Consider the following 22,632-nt stretch of genomic DNA (forward strand, 5'->3'; position numbering starts at 1 on the left):
GATTGGCTGGAGCTGTGATGATGTCACTCCCAAGCATGAGCATGGGAGCCCACGGTTCCTGCACAAAGTTCTAAAGGTCTGGCAAGGTATGCGCTTGTGACTTAACTGGCTGCATCCAGGGTGAATATCTCCTAAACGGTGCACATTTAGAAGATATTCATTTTACCTACAGGTAAGCTTTATTATAGGCTTACCTATAGGGAAAAATGGCCAAGCAGGGTTTACTACCGCTTTAAGCGGTAGCTCACAGTGCAGCCTGATGCTGCTCTGTTATATCATTCTGGAAGTGTAGTTTCAGTTTTACAAGAAAAAAGGTCTACATTTACAGACTGCATGCACATTTGGACGGATTCATAAAGGGAGTCATAGATACCCTTTAGAATTCTGTCTGGGCGCAGATACATGAATCTGTCTATGTTGGCACAATGGGAATAGTGTCCATACTGAACACTACTTCCGCAGTGCGTTCCCTCTCTCTCTCCCCAGCTATCGCACTAACAGGCACATAGCCTAGGATTTTTAAACTAGAGGTGGGCAGTGCCTGATGGGAAACTGAGAGACTAATTCCCCATCAGGTCTGCTTTATTTTTGATTGACAGCTGCTGGCAGGAGGCAGATCCAGAGGCACTATTCACTTCAACAGTGGCTTTGGAATCCGCCCACTGCCGTGTGCTGTCACAGAGTTATCAAAAATCAAAAAACAGGCCCTTCAGTGCATATAATAATCAATAACCTGTGATTTTATATCTCACAGCATCATGAAGTCATTAAAAAATATAATGTCCAAAAGCTTTATAAAGGAAAGTCCCCAATCACTGTGTCCTGTAATCAGATGTGAAATAACTTTCTTCTTTAAATTAAAAAGGTGCTTTTCCACGTGCCTGGGTGAAATATGCACTCAATACATGGTTGCGGCCATCAAAGCAGCCTACAAGCCCTGTGTGATAGATCCTGTACACATGATGTCAGATCTTCTGCATAAAGGTTCAAATGCCACCCAGATTAAAGATGTCACTGTTATGAATTTTCATTCACTCATAAGAGAAAACAAGAAAACCAGAGATATATCATAATGTAGTATATTTTAAAAAAGTTTAAACAAAGTAGTTAAAATGCACTCACATTCTGTGGGTGCCAACACAACCAGCTCAACTGTTATTATCTCCTGCGCCACCGCTCGTGTTCCTGGAGCCGGCATGCGTTCCAAGGGGCCGGATGTGACGTCAGTGGCTAAGCTTCTATGCATTTCAAAATGCATAGAAGCTGAGCCGCTGATAACACATTCGGCCCCTTGGAACAACACAATTGATTGACTCGTGTTTGTGCTGCATCTCCCTCCTCTAGACTTATGCGAGTTCCTTTTATACGGGATAGTCTGCCTTTTCAATAATCAGCCCTTTACAGAATGTCTAATGTAGTTGGTTGAAGTAGAAGTCTTCTATGTGACCTCCACCATAGCTGGGACAGGGAGGGAGTAAACACTGCAAGTTTTATAAAGATGCAGACCTTTTTTTGTAATCAGGATGACATATGTAATTGGTGACCTTTACAAGGATTAAAGGAGAAACACCTTTTAGTGTTAGTTCCTACCAAAAGAGCATGTGACGGGGGTCATGGCATTTTAAGTATGAATGGTAGATCTTGACATGACTTTTATTATCAGTGAACTATATGTAATATAATAGGTGTAAGTCACCTACCATCCAAGAGCTTCTGCAGACTCGATCGCATTACATGAATGTTCTCAATTCCAACAAACTGAAATTTAATGTTGGAGTAATTATCTGCATTCTCGTACCCCTTGCCTGCCGCTCTGTTTGCCATGGCATTCAGCTGCAAATAGTAATGTCACAAAAAATTTGCTTTAAGAATTTATTTAACCAAACATCTATTGAAACAATTATGAATTCTGAGAACATATAAGAGCTGTAAAAGGCAATCAGCAAAACAACATTTCAGAAGATACTTTGGGTGATATTGTTTTTTCTTGATGGCTTAGCCTTCAGTGGCGGGAGAGAACTCCAGGTAAACAGATGAATACACAGCTGTACATATATGAGAGCTATTTTACCTGCTAAAGGATACACATTTCTGTCTATCCAGTTATGAGAAGTAAACAGCCTGCCAGACAGTACAGCCAGCCTGGTTTTTGATAACTAATAATACCAGGTCACCTCTCTGCCCTCACCATATGATTTGAAAGTGATGAACCAGCACCAACCCATGCCTTTGCCACTCTGCATTCTTCAATAGTCAGACAGTTTCTTGTCATCACACATGCATACAATACACCCGATTGAACCATTCTTCTCCCACTTTTCTATACAGGGAATTAGACCCCTTTCACACTAGCGGTCCAAATTGGATCTGCCTGTCAGTTTTTTAGGTGGACCTGATCAGCCCCTCCATTCACCTCTATGGAGCGGCCGGTGTAAACGGACATGTGTCCATATATATCCGCCTACATACAATCCTATCCGATCCACTAAAAACAGACGGATGGGGATTTGTTCCGAACAAGTGGCCCGTTTACATCTGATTACCCATAGAGGAGAATGGGCTGTGTCTGTTCTGTATAAGTGGAGTGGACACGAACCAGCCATCTGCCTGCTTAGTAGGGATCAGCGGACAGATCCCCCACTGAGCAAGTGACTCCCAGCAGAGTCTGCCCTTCGAGAAAGGGGCATTACAGTGCTACTATACAGGGAATTCCAAGAGGGTGATCAAATTTAGTTACTTAGACTAATTGCATTTAAAGGCAATGTCCGTAATTTGGGGTGCAATATAAAGCACGGTCACGTACAATAGTTCCCTAGCCAAATGATTCCCTCTTCCTGTATTGTAGGATGCTTCTTTGCAATGCTCTGCAGGCCTGAATGCAAACATTGTATAAATGTACATTTTTTTTTATCAATGATGGTGTATTTATTACCAATCTTCAAAAGGTAGAATTTGCCTTTAGAAATTAATTGAATTATTTTTAATAAGAATATAATTGCAATAATGGATGTTTTATGAACCTGGTATGAAATCAGCTTTAAGTGACATACGCAGCTAAAGAAACATGCAACTCTTAAAGTAGAACTATAGGCAAAACTTTTTTTTCACTTTGGCAAGGGAGGGTTATAACCCCTGTTGGTTTAATTTTTGCCATCTGTGCCCCATTGGGGAGATTTACCTTCACTTCCTGTCCCATAGCCAGAACAGGAAAGGAGAGGAAACTCCTGCAATTTAAGGGAATCCCTTGGGGACCCCCAGGTCACCAGAACTAGTGTCCCCATTGGAAGATTTCTGTTTTATTACTTTTCTGGGGACAACCTAACTTTTGGGATTTTTTTTTTTTACTTTCACTTTCAATGGTAAACAGGGAAAAAAGAGAGGGTGTATCTCCCCAATGGGGACACAGACAGAAATTAAAACTGACAGATGTTTTAATCCATCTCCATTCTATCTAAACCTAAAGAAAAAGTTTGCCTTTAGTTATACGTTAGATCTTCCTGGAAAGTCCCAGAACCTCCCCACTCCTGGTCACTAAGGCTGGCTATCATATTAGAGTACCAGTAGGGAGGCTCGGATGCAAGTGCGGGCCAATATTGTATTTTATAACAAAATTAGTATCTGATATAAACTGTTGGTAATATCCTATGGTATTGACTGTCAAGGTTGGCATCAAGCTATAAAATGTAAGCTTACCTTTTCAGAAAAAAATTAAGGGGGAGCTAACACCCTATACCATCCCCACCTCACTGTACATGCCTCCTTGGGTGATGAGCTGTCAGTTCCCATGTAGCAGTACAGGAATCAGATATCCCGGTCTTTTTCCTCAGGTCAGGACAGGTAAGAACAGTTTTAATAGGTCAGCGCTGGCACAGAAAATCGCTCGGATCTGTCCCGGAAGCCCTGAAGAAAGACAGGGAAGTAAAGTAGGGATTTCAAGTCCCTGGACTGCTACACCAGCAGCATTGGTAGTGACAGCTTATCACCCATGAAGGTAAGGGCAGCAGTGATGGGGGGGCCGGGGCGTGTAGATCACCTGTTCTTTTTCCTAAAAAGGTGAACTAACCCTTTAAATCAATGACAAATATAACACTTTGTGTACATACCTTAGGCCTGGTATCCATGACATACATGGACCTGCACCCAGGATTGGCTTTACTAACAGCCTGCAGCATGTGTTCATCCTCCAGACATCTCGCACTAAAGCCAGACAAAGGCTGACTGCACCTGCAAATAGCTGCCTAAAACAAGAAAGAAACAAGAAACGACTTCAATTTTACATACAATGCTGAGCTATGGTGAGCATCAACAGGCAGATCTATCACAGGGAACAACAAATACTAAGAGATCTGTCCATCCCTTGTGGAAAGATAACACTGCTGGGGCCTGACACAATCTAATCTATAATGAACAGACTATGGACCATATATAGCGAGATGCTTCTTAATGACAATTCATTTTGATCAAAAACATTGTAAAACAGATCACCTCAACCTAGCGCCATTCCTGCCATTTAGATATGAATAAATAAGTGTTGCTGGGAGGTTGACCTGATCATTTGCTTCTGCAACTGATAGGTACTTAGCGTTTTAAATTAGCAGAATATTGATGTGTGTGTTAAGATTAGTGATCGACCAATATCGTTTTTTTAATGCCGATACCGATATTTTGGTCATCGCATATCAGTATCGGCCAATATTGGCTGATATTTTTGTACATTAAAAAAAATTTTTTTTTTTTTTTTGACAGGTACTCTTGTGGAGGGATCTGGGGGTCTAAAAGACCCCAAACCCCTTCTCTGCACTTAAACGCATTCAAAACGCCAAATTTTGAATGCTGTCATTTTTTTTAATCTGGCGCTGAGTACTCGGAAGTGATGTCATGGATTTTTACATGGGGACCCAATCAGAGCCCAATGTGGCTTTGATTGGGTCTTCTCTTTAGCAGCCGTGCAGGTTGGTTGCCCGGGCGAGCCGCGGAAGGTGGCGGGAGGGGCTCCTTGTAATGACAGCCGACTGTCGCCTATGGATGCCGGTACCGGGATGATGCCTCTAGCTGCAGGCATCAGTCTGGTACAAGCACTTTCCCGAAATATCTGCAATATTGGTAACTTCAGGGGCCTATTCCGATATATCGGGGAAAGTGCATATCGCCCCCCAATATATTGGCCTTGCCGACAATCGGTCGATCCCTAGTTAGGATCATCATATTCAGAGCTGTGCTTCCATATCATGCTGCCCAAGACACACCCAAACAACACTTTTTTGTGCAAGCTCTGCACCTTGTGACATTTGAATAATTTACTAAAAAGAAGAATATGGTTTTGGAGGCAGCCTGAGGTCTGCTTATTATGCAGAGACATTTTTAACTGTGCAGGAAGAGGGTTTCAGGTTTCCTAGGCAATAAAGAGCCTTCTGACTCCTCTCTGAATCTTCTGCATCCTCTTCTCTGCACAGTTCTCAAAATACATTGAACCACAAATTTCCCAAGGTGGACAGAAGAGGGTAATATACTGCAGCTTACCATTCCTTCATGAGTTTTTCCCTTTTTTTTTACCAGGTAATCCTGCTGGTAACACATTTTCTGTACTGTATTTATGGAGGAGCAGTGTTCTCACCCTAGCTCATCCTAGGACTACAAAACATCTCCTTCTCTTTTTGGTGGGATCAACATTTTTTTTTTTTTACACTTTTTAACATACACTGTATAACAAAACACTTAAAATGCTCTTAAAATGGGCAAATAAAGGAAATTCATTGTAAGGGATTATATAGGAATTCATGCATAAATAAATCCCTGCATGGAAATACCCTTCACCAGAGACTGCACTGGTTTCCATCAATCTCCATTGTAATTTCAGTCACTTGGTTGCTTAAACCTTGGAAACAAATTAAACTATAAGGGCTGAATTGCTGATTGACAGCACCAAAACAGCCTAATGTATCAGCCAGTGTAATCACTTTCTACCAAAACAAATCAAGGCAACCTACCATTAAACCCCGGTTCACATCAGGCCAATTTGACATGTGATTTGCAGCGCCACACCGATTCCTAAAAGTAGTTTCCGTACTACTTTTGGTGACTTGGGGGCTGATTTAAATAGACATCTGTGCAGGAACCCGCACAGATGTCTGTCAAATCGCCTCCGAACTCACACTGACATGCGAGTTTGAAATTCAGCTGAACTCGCAGTGTGTACGAGGGCTAACAGTGGCTACATGGTAATTACATGATAAAACCTGTTGGTGGTTGAAGTGATTGGTTCATTTGTTTTTGCAATGAAATTGGTTGAAATAAACTGAAAATTCCAGTATGTGTAATCTTTATCATTAGGACTCAGTTGATATGATGACCATATACACAATTTAATGCTTTCACTGCCAGAGCTGGTTTTTTTTCAGGTTTTTTTGCACATATTTTAAAATCATTCTGGGACTGAAGATTAGTTAAAACCACCAAACATGATATGTTTTCTGAAAGCAGAGATCCTGGAGAATAAAATAATGGTAGTTTTATTTTTTATATCACACAATATTTGCTTAACAGTTTATAAAGTGCAAAATTTCAGTAAAATTACACTGAAGTTCATTTTAGGTCACAAAAACACATTATATTTCCCAATTTCTTTAGTAAAATATAAGGGAAATATGATGACCCTCCAGGCCAGCATGCGGGGCAATATGTAACACATTTAGCGCTGGTGACATTTTCGTACGTAGACACCCTCCACAGGTGTGTTTACATAAAGTCCTATTTCTTACATCACATACGGGACAAATAGTCCCCTATAGGATAAAAACACTTTGTGACAGGTTCTCTTTAATGAGACATCAGGCCTCGTCTGTCTGCCCTCCACTGAAGTTATGGAGCACATATGGTGCACCATTAGCTTCTACCCATGCTACAGCAGCCAGAAAAGGTGACAGGAGAAACCGGAGGTGATGCTATATACATTGCTTCTGGGGTATTTGCAACTAGGGGAGAGCTGCAAATGGATGTTTGCTAGTTTCCTTCTCCTAAACCGGGCAACAGTCATGGTGTGGGTCTAGGCCCGCAGGTGGGCCAGTGGAGCCTGGGCAGGACGGGGGTCAAAGTTCCAGGGTTCACAAAAAGCCAACAGTCGGCTTTAAGAGTGTAGCAGCCAGGAGTGTGTGCAAACCCACTGTATGAATTATGATGGTGGCAGTAAAAAGTTTAATTTATTATTTGTCAAAATACCAAAACAATCAAGAGTTAAATTGGTGTCTTAGAAGATGGGATCAAAACTGACCCAATTCAAAGTGATAAAAAAAATCAGATTGCATTCACTGAAATTGCCTTAAGCCAGCCATACATGGATTCAAATTGGTTGAGCAGGGACCGGCTGAATTTTGATCCATATACAGTGCCTTGCGAAAGTATTCGGCCCCCTTGAACTTTTCGACCTTTTGCCACATTTCAGGCTTCAAACATAAAACATATAAAACTGTAATTTTTTGTGAAGAATCAACAACAAGTGGGACACAATCTTGAAGTGGAACGAAATTTATTGGATATTTCAAACTTTTTTAACAAATAAAAAACTGAAAAAATGGGCGTGCAAAATTATTCAGCCTCCTTAAGTTAATACTTTGTAGTGCCACCTTTTGCTGCTATTACAGCTGTAAGCCGCTTTGGGTATGTCTCTATCAGTTTTGTACATCGAGAGACTGAAATATTTGCCCATTCCTCCTTGCAAAACAGCTCGAGCTCAGTGAGGTTGGATGGAGAGCGTTTGTGAACAACAGTTTTCAGTTCTTTCCACAGATTCTCGATTGGATTCAGGTCTGGACTTTGACTTGGCCATTCTAACACCTGGATATGTTTATTTGTGAACCATTCCATTGTAGATTTTGCTTTATGTTTTGGATCATTGTCTTGTTGGAAGACAAATCTCCGTCCCAGTCTCAGGTCTTTTGCAAACTCCATCAGGTTTTCTTCCAGAATGGTCCTGTATTTGGCTCCATCCATCTTCCCATCAATTTTAACCATCTTCCCTGTCCCTGCTGAAGAAAAGCAGGCCCAGACCATGATGCTGCCACCACCATGTTTGACAGTGGGGATGGTGTGTTCAGGGTGATGAGCTGTGTTGCTTTTACGCCAAACATAACGTTTTGCATTGTTGCCAAAAACTTCGATTTTGGTTTCATCTGACCAGAGCACCTTCTTCCACATGTTTGGTGTGTCTCCCAGGTGGCTTGTGGCAAACTTTAAGCTACACTTTTTATGGATATCTTTAAGAAATGGCTTTCTTCTTGCCACTCTTCCATAAAGGCCAGATTTGTGCAGTATATGACTGATTGTTGTCCTATGGACAGAGTCTCCCACCTCAGCTGTAGATCTCTGCAGTTCATCCAGAGTGATCATGGGCATCTTGGCTGAATCTCTGATCAATCTTCTCCTTGTATGAGCTGAAAGTTTAGAGGGACGGCCAGGTCTTTGTAGATTTGCAGTGGTCTGATACTCCTTCCATTTCAATATTATCGCTTGCACATTGCTCCTTGGGATGTTTAAAGCTTGGGAAATATTTTTGTATCCAAATCCGGCTTTAAACTTCTCCACAACAGTATCTCGGACCTGCCTGGTGTGTTCCTTGTTCTTCATGATGCTCTCTGCGCTTTAAACGGACCTCTGAGACTATCACAGTGCAGGTGCATTTATACGGAGACTTGATTACACACAGGTGGACTCTATTTATCATCATTAGTCATTTAGGTCAACAGTGGATCATTCAGAGATCCTCACTGAACTTCTGGAGAGAGTTTGTTGCACTGAAAGTAAAGGGGCTGAATAATTTTGCACGCCCAATTTTTCAGTTTTTTATTTGACAACAAAGTTTGAAATATCCAATAAATTTCGTTCCACTTCATGATTGTGTCCCACTTGTTGATTCGTCACAAAAAATTGCAGTTTTATATCTTTATGTTTGAAGCCTGAAATATGGCAAAAGGTCACAAAGTTATAGGGGCAGAGTACTTTCGCAAAGGCACTGTATGTGCAAAACAGAATTTTTGTAAAATCTTACCTGTAAAATTCCTTTCTCTGAGTCCTCCGACAGTCGCCGCCTCTTCATATTCGTCACATATGGGGTATTAGACTTTGCTCCGAAGGAGTAGCTAGGCAACAGAATATGTTAACATTAAAGCTTTTAACATATCCCACCCTCAAGGGGTGGTCCCCTCAGTCAATACCCTCCTACTTCCTGCAACCATATCTCAGTTTTAGTGGAATAGCAGTAGAGTATACAACCAAACCCCAAAAGAGGGGCGGGGGCGGCGACTGTCGGAGGACTCAGAGAAAGGAATTTTACAGGTAAGATTTTACAAAAATTCCGTTTTCTCTTACGTCCTCCGACAGTCGCCGCCTCTTCATATTCGTCACATATGGGGACGTCCCAAAGCAGTGCAAACATGAGGGGTGGGAAACGCATCCGCGCCGAAAGGCAACGCAGTCTCCGCATCAAAGAAAGGAACCTTACCAAAGGAAGGAACCCAGCTGGGCAACAGGAAAAAACAGGTGCTCAACAGGAGCAACAACCCAGGAAAAGACAAATAACCAAGGGATAAAAAACTTATCCCAACAGCCAGTGGTCCCCACAAGGGACCCTAGGGAACCGCCGCACTAAGAACCTTGCGGCCAAAGGAAGCATCCGCCGATGCCTGAACATCTACTTTGTAGAATTTTGTGAAAGTGTGCACGGTCGACCAAGTCGCCACCTTACACACCTGGGCTACAGAAGCCCCATGACGACAGGCCCAAGACGTACTCAGAGATCTAGTAGAGTGCGCCTTCACAGGCACAGGGGGAACTTTCCCCTGCAAAGCATAGGCCTGTTCAATGGTCTGCCTGATCCATTTGGCGATGGTAGAGGCCGACGCCGCCATGCCCTTCCGAGGACCCTCTGGAAGAACAAACAAGGAGTCCGTCTTTCGAACAGACTCAGTCGATTTAAGGTAAACCCTTATCGCCCGAACAACATCCAAAGAATGCAATCGCACCTCCTTTGGATGTTTAGGCTTCGCGCACAGCGAAGGCAAAACAATATCCTCATTAAGATGGAATTCCGAAACTCGCTTCGGAAGAAAAGAAGGATTAGGTCGCAAGACCACCTTATCCAAATGAACAACCAGATACGGAGACTTGCAGGACAAAGCCGCCAGCTCCGACACTCTGCGAGCCGAAGTGATCGCAACCAAAAAGGCGACCTTTTTGGACAACATAGACAACGAGATCTCCCTGATCTGTTCAAAAGGAGCACGTTGTAACACAGATAGAACGAGATTCAAGTCCCAAGGGGGCAGAGGATCCCTCCTAGGAGGAACCAGATGCCGCACTCCCTGAACAAAAGTGCCAACCAAGGAGTTGGAAGCCACGGGACGTTGAAACAGAACGGCCAGCGCAGACACCTGACCCTTTATCGTAGCCAGCGCCAAACGCTGATCGACACCCGTTTGAAAGAAGGACAGCACTCGGGAAACCGAGTACGTGCGGGGTGAAAACCCCCTGGACTCACACCAGGCAAAATAGGCCTTCCAAGTACGGTAATAAACCTTCCCAGAGGAAGACTTCCTCGCGTTGATCAAGGTATGAACGACCTCCGGGGAGAGACCCTTCTCCTTCAGGACCTCGGTCTCAACAGCCAGGCCATCAAAGCCAGCGACTGTAAAGCAGGATGGAATATCGGTCCTTGAGACAGGAGATCGTCTCGAAGAGGCAGACGCCACGGGGCGTCGACCGCCAGATTCACGAGGTCTGCGTACCAGGACCGGCGAGGCCAGTCCGGTGCCACAAGAATCACCGTGCTGCGTTCCGAGTGTAACCTGCGAAGGAACCTGGACAGCAACTGAATCGGTGGAAACGCGTACATCAGCCTGTACTGATGCCACGGGGCCACTAACGCGTCCGACGCGTCTGCCTGAGGGTCGCGCGTCCTTGCCACGAACCTTCTCACCTTGTTGTTGAGACGAGACGCGAACAGGTCCACATCTGGAAGACCCCACTTCGCGCACAACGTCTGGAAGACAGCCGGGTGGAGAGACCATTCCCCCTGATCCAGGGTCTGGCGACTCAGATAGTCCGCCTGCCAGTTCTCCACCCCCGGAATGTGAACCGCCGTTATCGCCGGGACATGAGTCTCGGCCCAAGACAGAAAGTCGGCCACTTCTCGAGCCACTCGGGCACTCCTGGTGCCCCCTTGGTGGTTGATGTAGGCCACCGCCGTGGCATTGTCCGTCTGCACCCGAACCGGGCAGCCCTGCAGCCGGTCCGTCCAGCGATGAAGACAGAGATTTATCGCACGCAATTCCAGAATGTTGATCGGAAGGGAGGACTCCCCCTCCGACCAAGTCCCCTGGGCGGACAGAACGCCCAGAACACCACCCCAGCCCGACAGGCTGGCATCCGTGGTGATTACCGTCCACGAGATAGGACGAAACGACTTGCCCCCGGACACCATCGGGGACTGGAGCCACCACAGAAGGTCTCTTCTGGTGCGATGACTCAACGAGATTTGAAGATCCAGAGATTGAGGTCGCCCGTCCCATATGGACAGGATCTCCGCTTGGAGACCCCGCGTGTGAAACTGGGCGAAGGGAATCGCCTCGAAGGCCGAGACCATCAATCCCAGACATCTCATGCACGTCCGCAGAGACGAGTGCGGAACGTCCCTGAGGGACCTGACTTCCTCCTGAAGAGTTCTGAGTTTGTCTTCCGGCAGGAAGACCTTCGCCTGCACAGAGTCCAGAATCATTCCCAGGTAGGGAAGACGAACCGACGGACTCAGTGTCGACTTTGGAAAATTTATCGTCCAACCAAACTCCTGCAGAGTTTGCATCGTGACAGACAGGTCCTTCTCCAGACCCTGGCTGGTCGCAGACCGAACCAGAATGTCGTCCAGATACCCCAGGACAGAAATGCCCTGGGCCCTCAACAATGCCAGAACCGGTGCAAGCACCTTGGTGAAGACCCGCGGAGCCGAGGCGAGACCAAAAGGCAACGCCACGAACTGGTAGTGATCCTCCGCAATGGCAAATCGAAGGTACCTCTGGTGACCCTCGAAAATGGGGATGTGAAGATACGCATCCTTCAAATCGATGGAGGCCATGAATTCCCCCGGAACCAAGGCAGCCACCACCGACCGCAGGGATTCCATGCGGAACTTGCGAACCCGCACAGAGCGGTTCAGAGCCTTCAAGTCCAGAATTGGACGAACCTTGCCCTCCTTTCTGGGCACGGTGAACAGATTGGAATAAAACCCGCGAAATCTGTCCCGATGAGGCACCGGAACTACCACTCCCTGAGCCATCAGGTCCCGCACCGCCAGGTGCAGGTCCCGTAAACGCTCTGGAGACAGTTGAAGATTCGAGGGAAAAAATCTGCTCTCCGGCCGAGAGAGAAACTCGATCTTGTAACCAGATCGAACGATCTCCTGAACCCATCTGTCCCGCACGCGGGTCAGCCAGGGCTGAAGAAAACCGAGCAAGCGTCCCCCCACCCCAAAACTGGGTGAGGGCGCCCCTTCAGGCCGCACTGTTATGGGCTGCGGATCCGGATTGACCGGACTTCTGTTTACCAGACCAGGGCTTCTTCTGAGAGCCTTGACCTTTGAACGGTTTGCCCTTGTAGTGCGACCGAAAGGCACGAAAGGACCCCTGAGGGGGCCGAAAATTAGCATGCTTCTTCCCAGAAGCCCCCTTAGCCTTGAGGAAATGGGGCAAGAGAGTGCTCTTACCCCCGGTGATCCCCTTAATCAACACATCCAAGGACTCCCCAAAAAGGCGAGACCCATCATAAGGCAGATTGGCTAAGGTCTTACGTGAAGACTGGTCCACCGACCAACATTTCAACCAAACCAGGCGGCGAGACAAAACCGCCACGCTGTGCACACGTGCAGCCAACGAAACTAGGTCCAAGTCCGCATCACACAGATACATGACACCCAGGTGGATTTGATCCACCATGTCCAGGGTCGCCGGCGAGGCCGAATCGGCCACTAGGACGCACCTAAGCATCTGCGTCCAACTTGCGATCGCCTGGGCCGCCATGAGAGAAGCAAACAGAGCCTTAAGCATAGAACCCGTAACAGAATAAGTATGACGGGCAAGAGACTCCAATCTCCTATCCGTGGCATCACGGAACACAGGGGAATCCTCTGCAGGAATCGCAGTGGATTTGTTTAAAACCGCAATTGCGTGATCCACTGGGGGAGGCACACACCACCTTTCATCAGTGGAAGGCGAGAAAGGATAACGCAGCTTGAACCTACTAGGTACAGCAAAAGGTTTGCGCAGATTGCGCCATTGTTCCTTAACAGCGCGCTGAAAATCATCATTGCAGGGAAAAACCTGCGGCGTCCTGCGTTTTCTCTGCGTCCCATAAGCCGCCAAGGCAGCGGGGGGACACACTTCATCCTGCAAACGCAGCGTTTGCTTTATGGAAGCAATCAATTCATCCATGATTGCAAGCTCTTCAGGCGAGCCAGGGGGAGAATTATCAACCCCTTCAACTTCAGCCTCCACCTCAGACCCCACTAGATCCAGGGAGGAGCGGGACCCCGATAAGGAGGCCCCCGCCATAACAGCCCCATCACCTTCACCCTCAGAATCAGAGGAAAGAGCAACTCTGGGTCTTTTAGTAGATTGAGCAGCCACCAGCATCTGCACCTGAGCAGCAAGGCCAGCCACAATAGAGGCTAAATCCCCCCCTGGGGGGGAAACAGCGGTCCCCTGGCTTTCCACCAAGGCGGTAGGAAATTTGCCCTCCTGAGAATCCATTGCCCCTATAACAAATGCCGGATAATATAGGGTTAACTGCCCCTTTAACAAGCGCGGCGAGCGCAGCCCACCGCGCCACACACAAGCACAATGAGACCCCCACAGGGACCATAAAACTGACACAGGCAATGGATAGGAAGGATATAACCTGAGGAGACCCTCGCCGCTGTTGCTGCCTCGATCGGTGTTCCTGGAGAAGAGGAAGTGATGCTGCCAGGGCGCTCTATGAAAGCCTATGGAGGCTACAAGAAAATGGCCGCCATGCATGTAGAACATGCGGCCGGAGCGAGTGTAGGCAAAATGGCGCCGTTTGGCGCCGAAACCGCCGCTCCACAGTACAGTAAAAACACACATGTCATCCATGTATAAAAACAACATGTGAGATCGCCGCAGCGATCGCTGTATAGTGCCCAAACATGCCACAAAACATGCCTCACAGCACACAGCTGCACACACTGACAAGGCTGACACACACAGTGTCACACAGCTCCCCCCCCCCCCCCTTGCAGCCCACAGCATGCAGCCGAGTGATAGGGAGACAAACAGTGTGAATAGAGGCAGGTTACACAGTCCCAGACTGACACCCCCCCCAGACAGACAGGTCCCCACATAGATACACTTACCTCACAATGGCGTGGGGGACCCGCACAGGCGAACAAGCCGCTGCACATGAGGCAGGGAGAGTCGCATACAAGACGCACAGAATGGGGGTTAAGAAACCGCACAGCGTCCAGTGAGGTAGCCACCTCACCAATCATCCCTGCAACGAACAGGGATGGGTCGTTCACTGTACCAGGAGCGTTACCTGGCTGAACGCTCGATGGCAGGCTGGGAAGCCACTGACCCACGACCTGCGACCAGGGGGATCAGCCCGAGACCCAGCCCGCATGATCCTCTTCATCCGAAGAACTAACTAACGCTGACAAAAAGAACAGCTAAGTAAAGGTAGAGAGAAAACTCAAACAAAAAATCAAAAAAGAAGAAAGAGTCTGGGGCACAAAGCCCCAGCACAGAGAGAGCCAGCCACTCCTGACAAGCTAGACATTAAAACTGAGATATGGTTGCAGGAAGTAGGAGGGTATTGACTGAGGGGACCACCCCTTGAGGGTGGGATATGTTAAAAGCTTTAATGTTAACATATTCTGTTGCCTAGCTACTCCTTCGGAGCAAAGTCTAATACCCCATATGTGACGAATATGAAGAGGCGGCGACTGTCGGAGCACGTAAGAGAAACTAGATTTACAGAAGTCGATCTGCCGATTGACTTCTATTCAACCAACCTGTCGGGTTTTTCACAATCAATTAGTGCTATAACCAGCAGCACTGAACATGTATGGGTTGCGTTAGTTTGTTTACTTTTAAATTTTAGTGCGATCTTTTAATAAACTTAAACTACGGCAGTCAATTTCTTACCCAGTTTCAACTTTACAATCAAATGAACAATGGTGGTAGTTGGAACCTGTGAGTGATAGATTGCTTAGTTTATGATGATTATTTGCTTAATATCTGTGATTCCTGATGGGAAAAAAGTTGACTGAAAATAGTCGCATGTGTGGCCAGCTCTAAACTCTGCAAGTCCTGATCATATCAAGTCAGGTTCAGGTCTGCAGCATTGCTTATTGTTGGGAAGAGAATAAATTTTATTAACTCAATGCAGATTTACAGAACTTTAATTTGTTTTCTGTCAAGCGAATGATGCACTTCCTATAAAAATAGTCAATAGAAACTGACAGGAAATGGTTACCTGTGTCTCCTGATGATAATAGGACAGCACTGGGAATCTCCCTTTACTTCTAAATTTTGAGCTCCCCACAATGATCGGCTTGCTTGCTGTAATTGGCACATACAGTTCTCGTGGATACGTCTCACACACCTGAAAGACAGATGGTTTGGTTAGGGTCAGGTTGAGCTCTTAAGGAAGAGGGTACACCCCCTGAAATGCGTTAGTTTTTCTACTGTGCTATGGATAGCGGCTGGAGTTATGATCTCGTATGCTTGTTTCGTACTATCTTTGTACACTAGCATATGTTTACTAAATAAATAAAAAATGCTAATGGTGGTAATGCACTAGGCTTTGCGCCCTCCTGTGTGTTTTTACAGTTTGTTGAAGATTCCCCAATCTGAGGAGGGCTGCATCGGACAAAGCATTACAGTGACACCTTGGGATGTACTGTTGCTTGAGTGCTTAAGTGTTTCTGTATTCATTTCTAAGGAATGGTCAGCCAGGGATGAGCTTGGGCATGTTCGAGTTGCTACGTGCCCGATCCCGCCAGGAAGTCGACACTGCAGTCCGCTCATCACAGGCACTGAGGCATTTCACGATCCGCAGCTGCACAGATCGGGAAATGTCTCACTGCCTGTGATTAGTGGAGTGCAGTGTCGACTTCCTGGCGGAATCGGGCACGTAGCAACTCGAACATGCCCAAGCTCATCCCTGGCTGACCATTCCTTAGAAATGAATACAGAAACACTTAAGCACTCAAGCAACAGTACATCCCAAGGTGTCACTGTAATGCCCAAGCTCATCTCTAGTCAGGACCTTCTGTATTTTGCTTTCTGTGTCGATTCAAGAAATTTCCCTTCCTGGTGAGGTTGGTTGTAAGTGGAAACATCCAGCGGGGAAACAGGAACAATTGAAAATTAACTAGAGGATTTAGTCTTCTCTTCTCACTTCTCACGTATTAATAAAAAGCTAGAGATACCAATTTAATAAAGAAAAATACATTTAGGCAAATTGACCATACATGGACAGATTTTTCCTTTTCTAAAAAAAAAATAAATAAAAGCTAACAAATTCCTATATCCACATTACACAGCGCAGATGGATGAAGCTGCAGTGCCAGCTATTGTATTCTGATAGCTGGCACCAGTGGCTGTCAGAATACCTCAACAGCAGCTGCATGCAAATGGAAGCAGCCGCTGCTTGACCGACGATTTTACACCCGGCTCCTTCGATTTTTGTAATCAAACAATGTGGAGTGGAAGGATACCAACAGGATCACCCACAAAGTGAATCTCAGTCGGTTTACCTAATTCCACCCAATTGAGTGGAGCGCACACCTCACTTGTGGACCGCATGGAGCAATGTGACGTTGGGATGAAGGCAGTAACGCATTTTGGAGCATGCACACAACAGCTCCTTTGTTGGTCTTTCAAAGGAACTCTTGTGCGCATGCTCCGAAACGCATTACTGCCCCCATCTTGACGTCACTCCACTCTGTGCGGTCCACAAGTGAGGCACGCGTTCCACCTCAGCCTCGGAGGACAGATCCTACCCCGGTTTGGCGTACCATCTCTCCCCCCTACAGCTGCTGGTTGGCCAGAGGAGTCAGAGCCACAGGAACAGGAACTGAGCCTGATATGTGATGATCGGACATGCCCGTTTTTACTTCTATCCCGTAAGTGTATTACCTTTTGTGGAATTATAAGCGCTGTCAATACTGCACTTAGAGGCGCCTCCTATTTCTTAATATCTAAAAGTATAACCACGCTAGTGTAAAATAAAACAGATGCAACATCCAGTGTGATATCACCAAATGAACAATATTATAAACAAGCTGCGCTGAGTGAGAGCCCATAGAGGCGACACGACTTTGGGGGGCGACCTGTAAAGTCGCGTGCACCGCTGTGCACCGCGACTTCAGCGCGACTTGCAGAGACTTCACATAATGGAAGTCTATACAAGTCGCTCCGAGGTCGCCCCAAAGTAGTACAGGACCCTTTTTCTAAGTCGGAACGACTTGTGTCGCTCCTATTAGAACGGGTCCTGTACTACTCAATGGACCTGACAAGTTGCCTGACAAGTCACCCTAATGTAAATGGGCTCTAAATCATATGTGATCAATCATAGATCCCAAATAATAAACAAATAAATGTGAATAAAATGATATAAACCACAACTATATGTGATCAAAAAATTTGTGAAAAAATATGATGCACAATTAAAATCAAAAACAAAAAATATCCTATTCCTTGCCAGTTCGAGTTGCTTCTACCCTCCAGAAAGCTGCCTTGGTGCCAGTGTAGTACCCCTTAGTCCCCTGGATGCCACCACTTACCCACACTTGAGGATTGACCCCCGGGACAGAACAGCCCTATGTTCCATATACTGGAATTACCTTGTAATCTCTATTGACATCAGAGAGCTGCCAGTAAGAATTGGGGACCCCCATTCGCTGATACTCTTCTTTCAGGCTTATGCACTGCCATCCAAGAATTCTTTCCTTCTCATTTTGTTTAGGGTTATAAGAAAACGCGTAGATATCAGCATATCGCACTAAAAAGAAATCAATAGGATCAGGTCATCTAATACACACCATGCTATCTGTCATACTAATATCTGAGTAATCCTATGTCACCTTAAAGTATAACTGCAGGCAAAACTTTTGTTTTAGTTTTGGATAGAGTGGAGAGGGATTGGACCCCCTGTCAGTTTTTACTGCTGTCTGTGCGTCTGTTAAGGAGATTCCCCCTCTCTATTTCTCCCGTCTATCGTTATCATTGAAAGTAAACGTAAATGGAAATCCCAAATTTTGGTTTGCCCCAAGAAAAGTAATAGAAGGGAAATCTTCAAATTGGGACACTAGTTCTGGTGACCTGGAGAGTCCCCAAGGGATCCCCTAATTTGCAGGAATTTCCTCTCTTTTCCTGTTTGGTTATGGGACAGGAAGTGAAGGGAAATCTCTGCAGTGGGACACAGATGGTGAAAAGTAAATCTGATCGGTTTTTTAACCCTCCCTTGCTCTATCCAAAATGAAAGGAAAAGTTTTGACCACAGTTCTACTTTGAAGTGAATCTAGCATCACATATTTTCATGCATACTACTACCTCTCACAGAAATTACAGTACTCTCACACCGCCATTTGTTTTTTTGTTTTTTTACCAAAAAGACAGCAGCATTCTTTATACAGACATCATACAGGGTCAGCATCTACTTCTTCAAATGCAAAGCTGGCTCAGACATGACCCTAACATTTAAATCCTTGAGGCTGCACAGTATAAGGATGTGTTCACAAATGTCTAACACAAATCAGCCCTAGCTGCAGCCTCTCACCTAAGGCTTCGTTCACATATTGGCGTCAAGGATGGCAGGCAGAATCACGGCGATTCTGCCCTGCGATCCTGAATCATGGCAAATCGCGGGATGCCCATAAGATTCCCGTCACTTCCAATGGCACCCTAAATGCGGTGGGATTTTGCTGCGATTCTCGCCTGGCGATTTACAGTTAATTTGTGCAAACAGAATCGCGGGACTCCTGTCACCCAAAAGAAGTTCTTTGCAAATTAAACCTTGCACAACTGTGGCTCGTTGCACGTACGACACCCTTATAGTGCCCTGTGAAAAAAACATCCGGCTATAAAACAGTGTTATAAACATTATTTCCAACCAAGCCAAAAGCCATAAGCTACAGAACCAATGCTTGTAACCTCTGGTACACATGGCACTGCCCTATACTTGTCATTCCTTTTTATAGGGCACAGGGGAAAATCTGTGGAAATATACCCTCCTTCCCCCTATCTTACAGGTAAGAGTAGTCGGGGTACAAGAGGGAATAAGTGAACAGGAAGACAGAAAGCTCAGTGGGCAAATCAAGAAATCAACATTTGCAGATTTCTCCAGCCTTTTAGGATCTAAGAGATAATTCTAAAAATTAAAACAATTGGGCTTGAGTTCTTCTCTACAAACAGGCCCAGCGTGTAACAGGACAAACAAATGCACCCAATGGCAGATCATGTCATTAATACTACAACCCCAATTACAAAAAAAAGTTGGAACGCTGTAAAATCGACATAAAAACAGAATAAAATGATTTGCAAATCTCATAAACCCATATTTTATTCACAATAGAAAATAGAAGACAAATCAAATGTTTAAACTGAGAAATTTTAGGAAAAAAATAAGGTAATTTTGAAATTGATATGAACAGTTTTGGAATTGGGGTTGCACTACAAGTTGCGACTCCTTTCCCAGTGAAATTAGTGAATGTTGTGGTAATCACCAAACTGTAAAGCTGGTCATATATAGATCGAACTTAGGCTGGTTCAGCAGGGACTGGCCAAATTTGGATCCATGTATGGGCAGACTGACTTGTACCCAAGTCGATCCATTGATGAGTTGGGTACAACCAGCCTGTTGGATTTTTCTACATGGGATTACTTCCAGGTATCATTAATCATTGTATTCTGAGGTCTTAGTAACAATATTCTGAAAACCTAAAAAAACTGAAATATTGTTATTTGCAAAAATGATTATACCATGAAAACCCAAATGATCACCGCCTGTTTTTTTTGTATTCACAGTCTGCACACTCTTAAATGACATAAGGATGGCTTATGAAACATAATTTTCAAACCTCTAAGATAAGTCTATGTAGCTCCTATTATGCTTGGATCATGAATACTACCCTAATCTAAGCTACAATGCCTGTAGTTTTGCACTATGTAGATCTTTGGTGCAGAAAATGAACACAGCTGTTCTAGGTGACAAATGTCAATGTAATGTAAAATGTGCAGACAGGTCTCAGACCTTACCCTTACTTTAAGGTGCCCAACACTAATTTAACCTATAAAGTTATTCTGTCTGCATGTTGTGTCACCTTCTAATCACTGCCATTTTGCCCCGTTTGCCCAAAGGAACAAGAAAGAGAAAAAGCCATCCTCAATCAATCAATTAGATCAGACCTAGCGGAGCCGAAATATGGCAGCAAGCAGTGGCATAGGTATAGATACATGAATAAAACCTTTGCAATTATTATGATCACAAGAGACCATTAACAACTCAGGGGAAGTACCTCTGAGAATGTAGTGTTCTGGGATGAACTGAGTTTAGAGTGCACAGGAGGAAAAGCCTTAAGGGTGTGAAGCCTACAGTACAAATAAGAAGTGGTTCTATGCTTACAATGAGCAGGTTCACAATCCTGCCAACAGAGATAGATGTAAAACAATGGTGCGCCGGGTGGTAAAAAGTATCCTACAGAAACATTTCATATTTGTTCTTCTCATCAGCTTTCTGGAATTTAAGAAACTTGATCATTATTTGTCACGCTTTTTTCCTCCTGCTGTTGTGGAATAATTGGACATTTCTCTTTCCTGAATGCTGTTGCATGAATTTGTTGATTTCTTCATGTTACTGATCCTATTACTGAGAATGCAATATTTGGAGAGAGCTGAATGTAGAACAGAACATCATGCTGCACTTTTTTGGTTACAATATTTGATTAGTAACAAACCAAGATAAGTTTTGCACATATTATTATCACGGCAATGTGGGAGAGAGTCACATAATTCCCATACACAGAAGTAGCGTGTATCTCACATCTCATTGGCAGGTGAGCAAAGGTAAGATGAGTAAAAACAAATAGCAGCACTCCGTAGAGAGAAATAGAAAAAAAAATGGTTGATCATGAATAAAATCATGTTTTCCTCCTTTATCTTTACCTGGAAGGTTTCCAAATATTAAGCTTCAATATTGTACATAAAAAGGCAAATTACCACCACTCCAAGGGTCTTCTGACCTGCACCCCAAGTCGCAGATGCCTGTCCCCATCCTGAGCTTGCATCTGCTCCCAAATCATGATCCAACAGAAGAAGCCATAGCCACACCACAATATCAGCATTTAGTAATCTATCTATTTAACAACATGAAATCTGAAGCTCTCATGTGTACAATAAGGCCTTGTTAAAGGGTGAAATACATCAGAGTTTGAGGACATAGGTGGAGAAGTGCTGTTTTGACCTTGGTAAATACAAAAAAAACTACTGGATGCTGATATTAGTGTACAGCTAGGTTTCCCACTGTTATATTTTAATATTATATATGTTAGAAATAGGTACAAAAAAATAAATAATAATTTGGAGATGGCAGTATACCTTACCTGGCTTTGACAGCAGAAGCAGAGAGTTGTAGATGTCATGACAGTCCCTCTCCCTGGGAACTATGAAGTGGACAACCCGAAAGTTCTTGCATTGTATCACTAAAGGGCAGCCAGTAGTTGTGAGAGCTAGCTTCTCCACCGCAGCAATGTGATGATGTAGAATCTGTTACAGATACATGTCATATTGAAGTTTATATCAATGAAGCAGGCAGGTCTAAAAAAAACCTTCTAGAGAACCATGTGACAAACTGTGTTTAACAGTTGTTTGGAAACACAAAATCTTCAGTAGAACCTGACAATTTTAAAAGTCCAAAGAAAATTGTATTATATAATATAGACAGGAGACACATACACGTATACTACTATTCACATTTATTAAACCAAATGGAAAGCAAAGACAGTCAACCTTCATTTCATACCTTTTCCCGTAAATGGCGTCCAAACAGAACGTAACATTATCATAATAAAATGTGTGGATGGGGGAATTGGATCAATTTTTTTTTCTGTTCAACCTGCTGGTTGAACAAAAGAAAAAACTGTCTGTGAAAGAAGTTTGTTTGAAACCTTTTCAAACGTATTAAAAATGAAAAAAATCCCATGTACATAAGTATTCACAGCCTTTGCTCAATATTTTGAGCTTGGCACACCTATTTTTGAGCAGTTTCTTCCATTCTTCTTTGCAGGACCTCTCAAGCTCCATTAGGTTGGATGGGGAGCATCAGTGCACAGCCATTTTCGGATCTCTCCAGAGATGTTCAATCGGGTTCAAGTCTGGGCTCTGGCTGGGCCACTCAAGGACATTCACAGAGTTGTCCCATAGCCACTCATTTGTTATCTCGGTTGTGTGCTTAGGGTCATAGTCCTATTGGAAGATGAACCTTCGTCCCAGTCTGAGGTCCAGAGCGCTCTGGAGCAGGTTTTCATCAAGGATATCTTTATATATTAGAAAACGAATAGCAGGGCGCTGAGAT

General features: G+C 44.7%; 1 protein-coding gene across 1 annotated transcript in view; it reads right to left on the reverse strand.

Annotated features, from left to right (window-relative positions):
• Window positions 1-22,632, reverse strand: part of MTMR6 (myotubularin related protein 6) — a 97,116-nt gene that overhangs the window by 41,179 nt on the left and 33,305 nt on the right. Inside the window, exons 3-7 of the mRNA XM_082246682.1 lie at window positions 21,662-21,824; window positions 17,906-18,063; window positions 15,532-15,660; window positions 4,104-4,238; window positions 1,701-1,833 (exon numbers count right to left, since the gene is read on the reverse strand). Coding sequence (XP_082102808.1) covers window positions 1,701-1,833; window positions 4,104-4,238; window positions 15,532-15,660; window positions 17,906-18,063; window positions 21,662-21,824 — 718 coding nt within the window. The remainder of the gene's footprint in view (window positions 1-1,700; window positions 1,834-4,103; window positions 4,239-15,531; window positions 15,661-17,905; window positions 18,064-21,661; window positions 21,825-22,632) is intronic.

The sequence above is a fragment of the Pelophylax lessonae genome (assembly GCF_965119305.1).
Source record: "Pelophylax lessonae genome assembly, chromosome: 2".
Classification (NCBI taxonomy): Eukaryota; Metazoa; Chordata; class Amphibia; order Anura; family Ranidae; genus Pelophylax; species Pelophylax lessonae.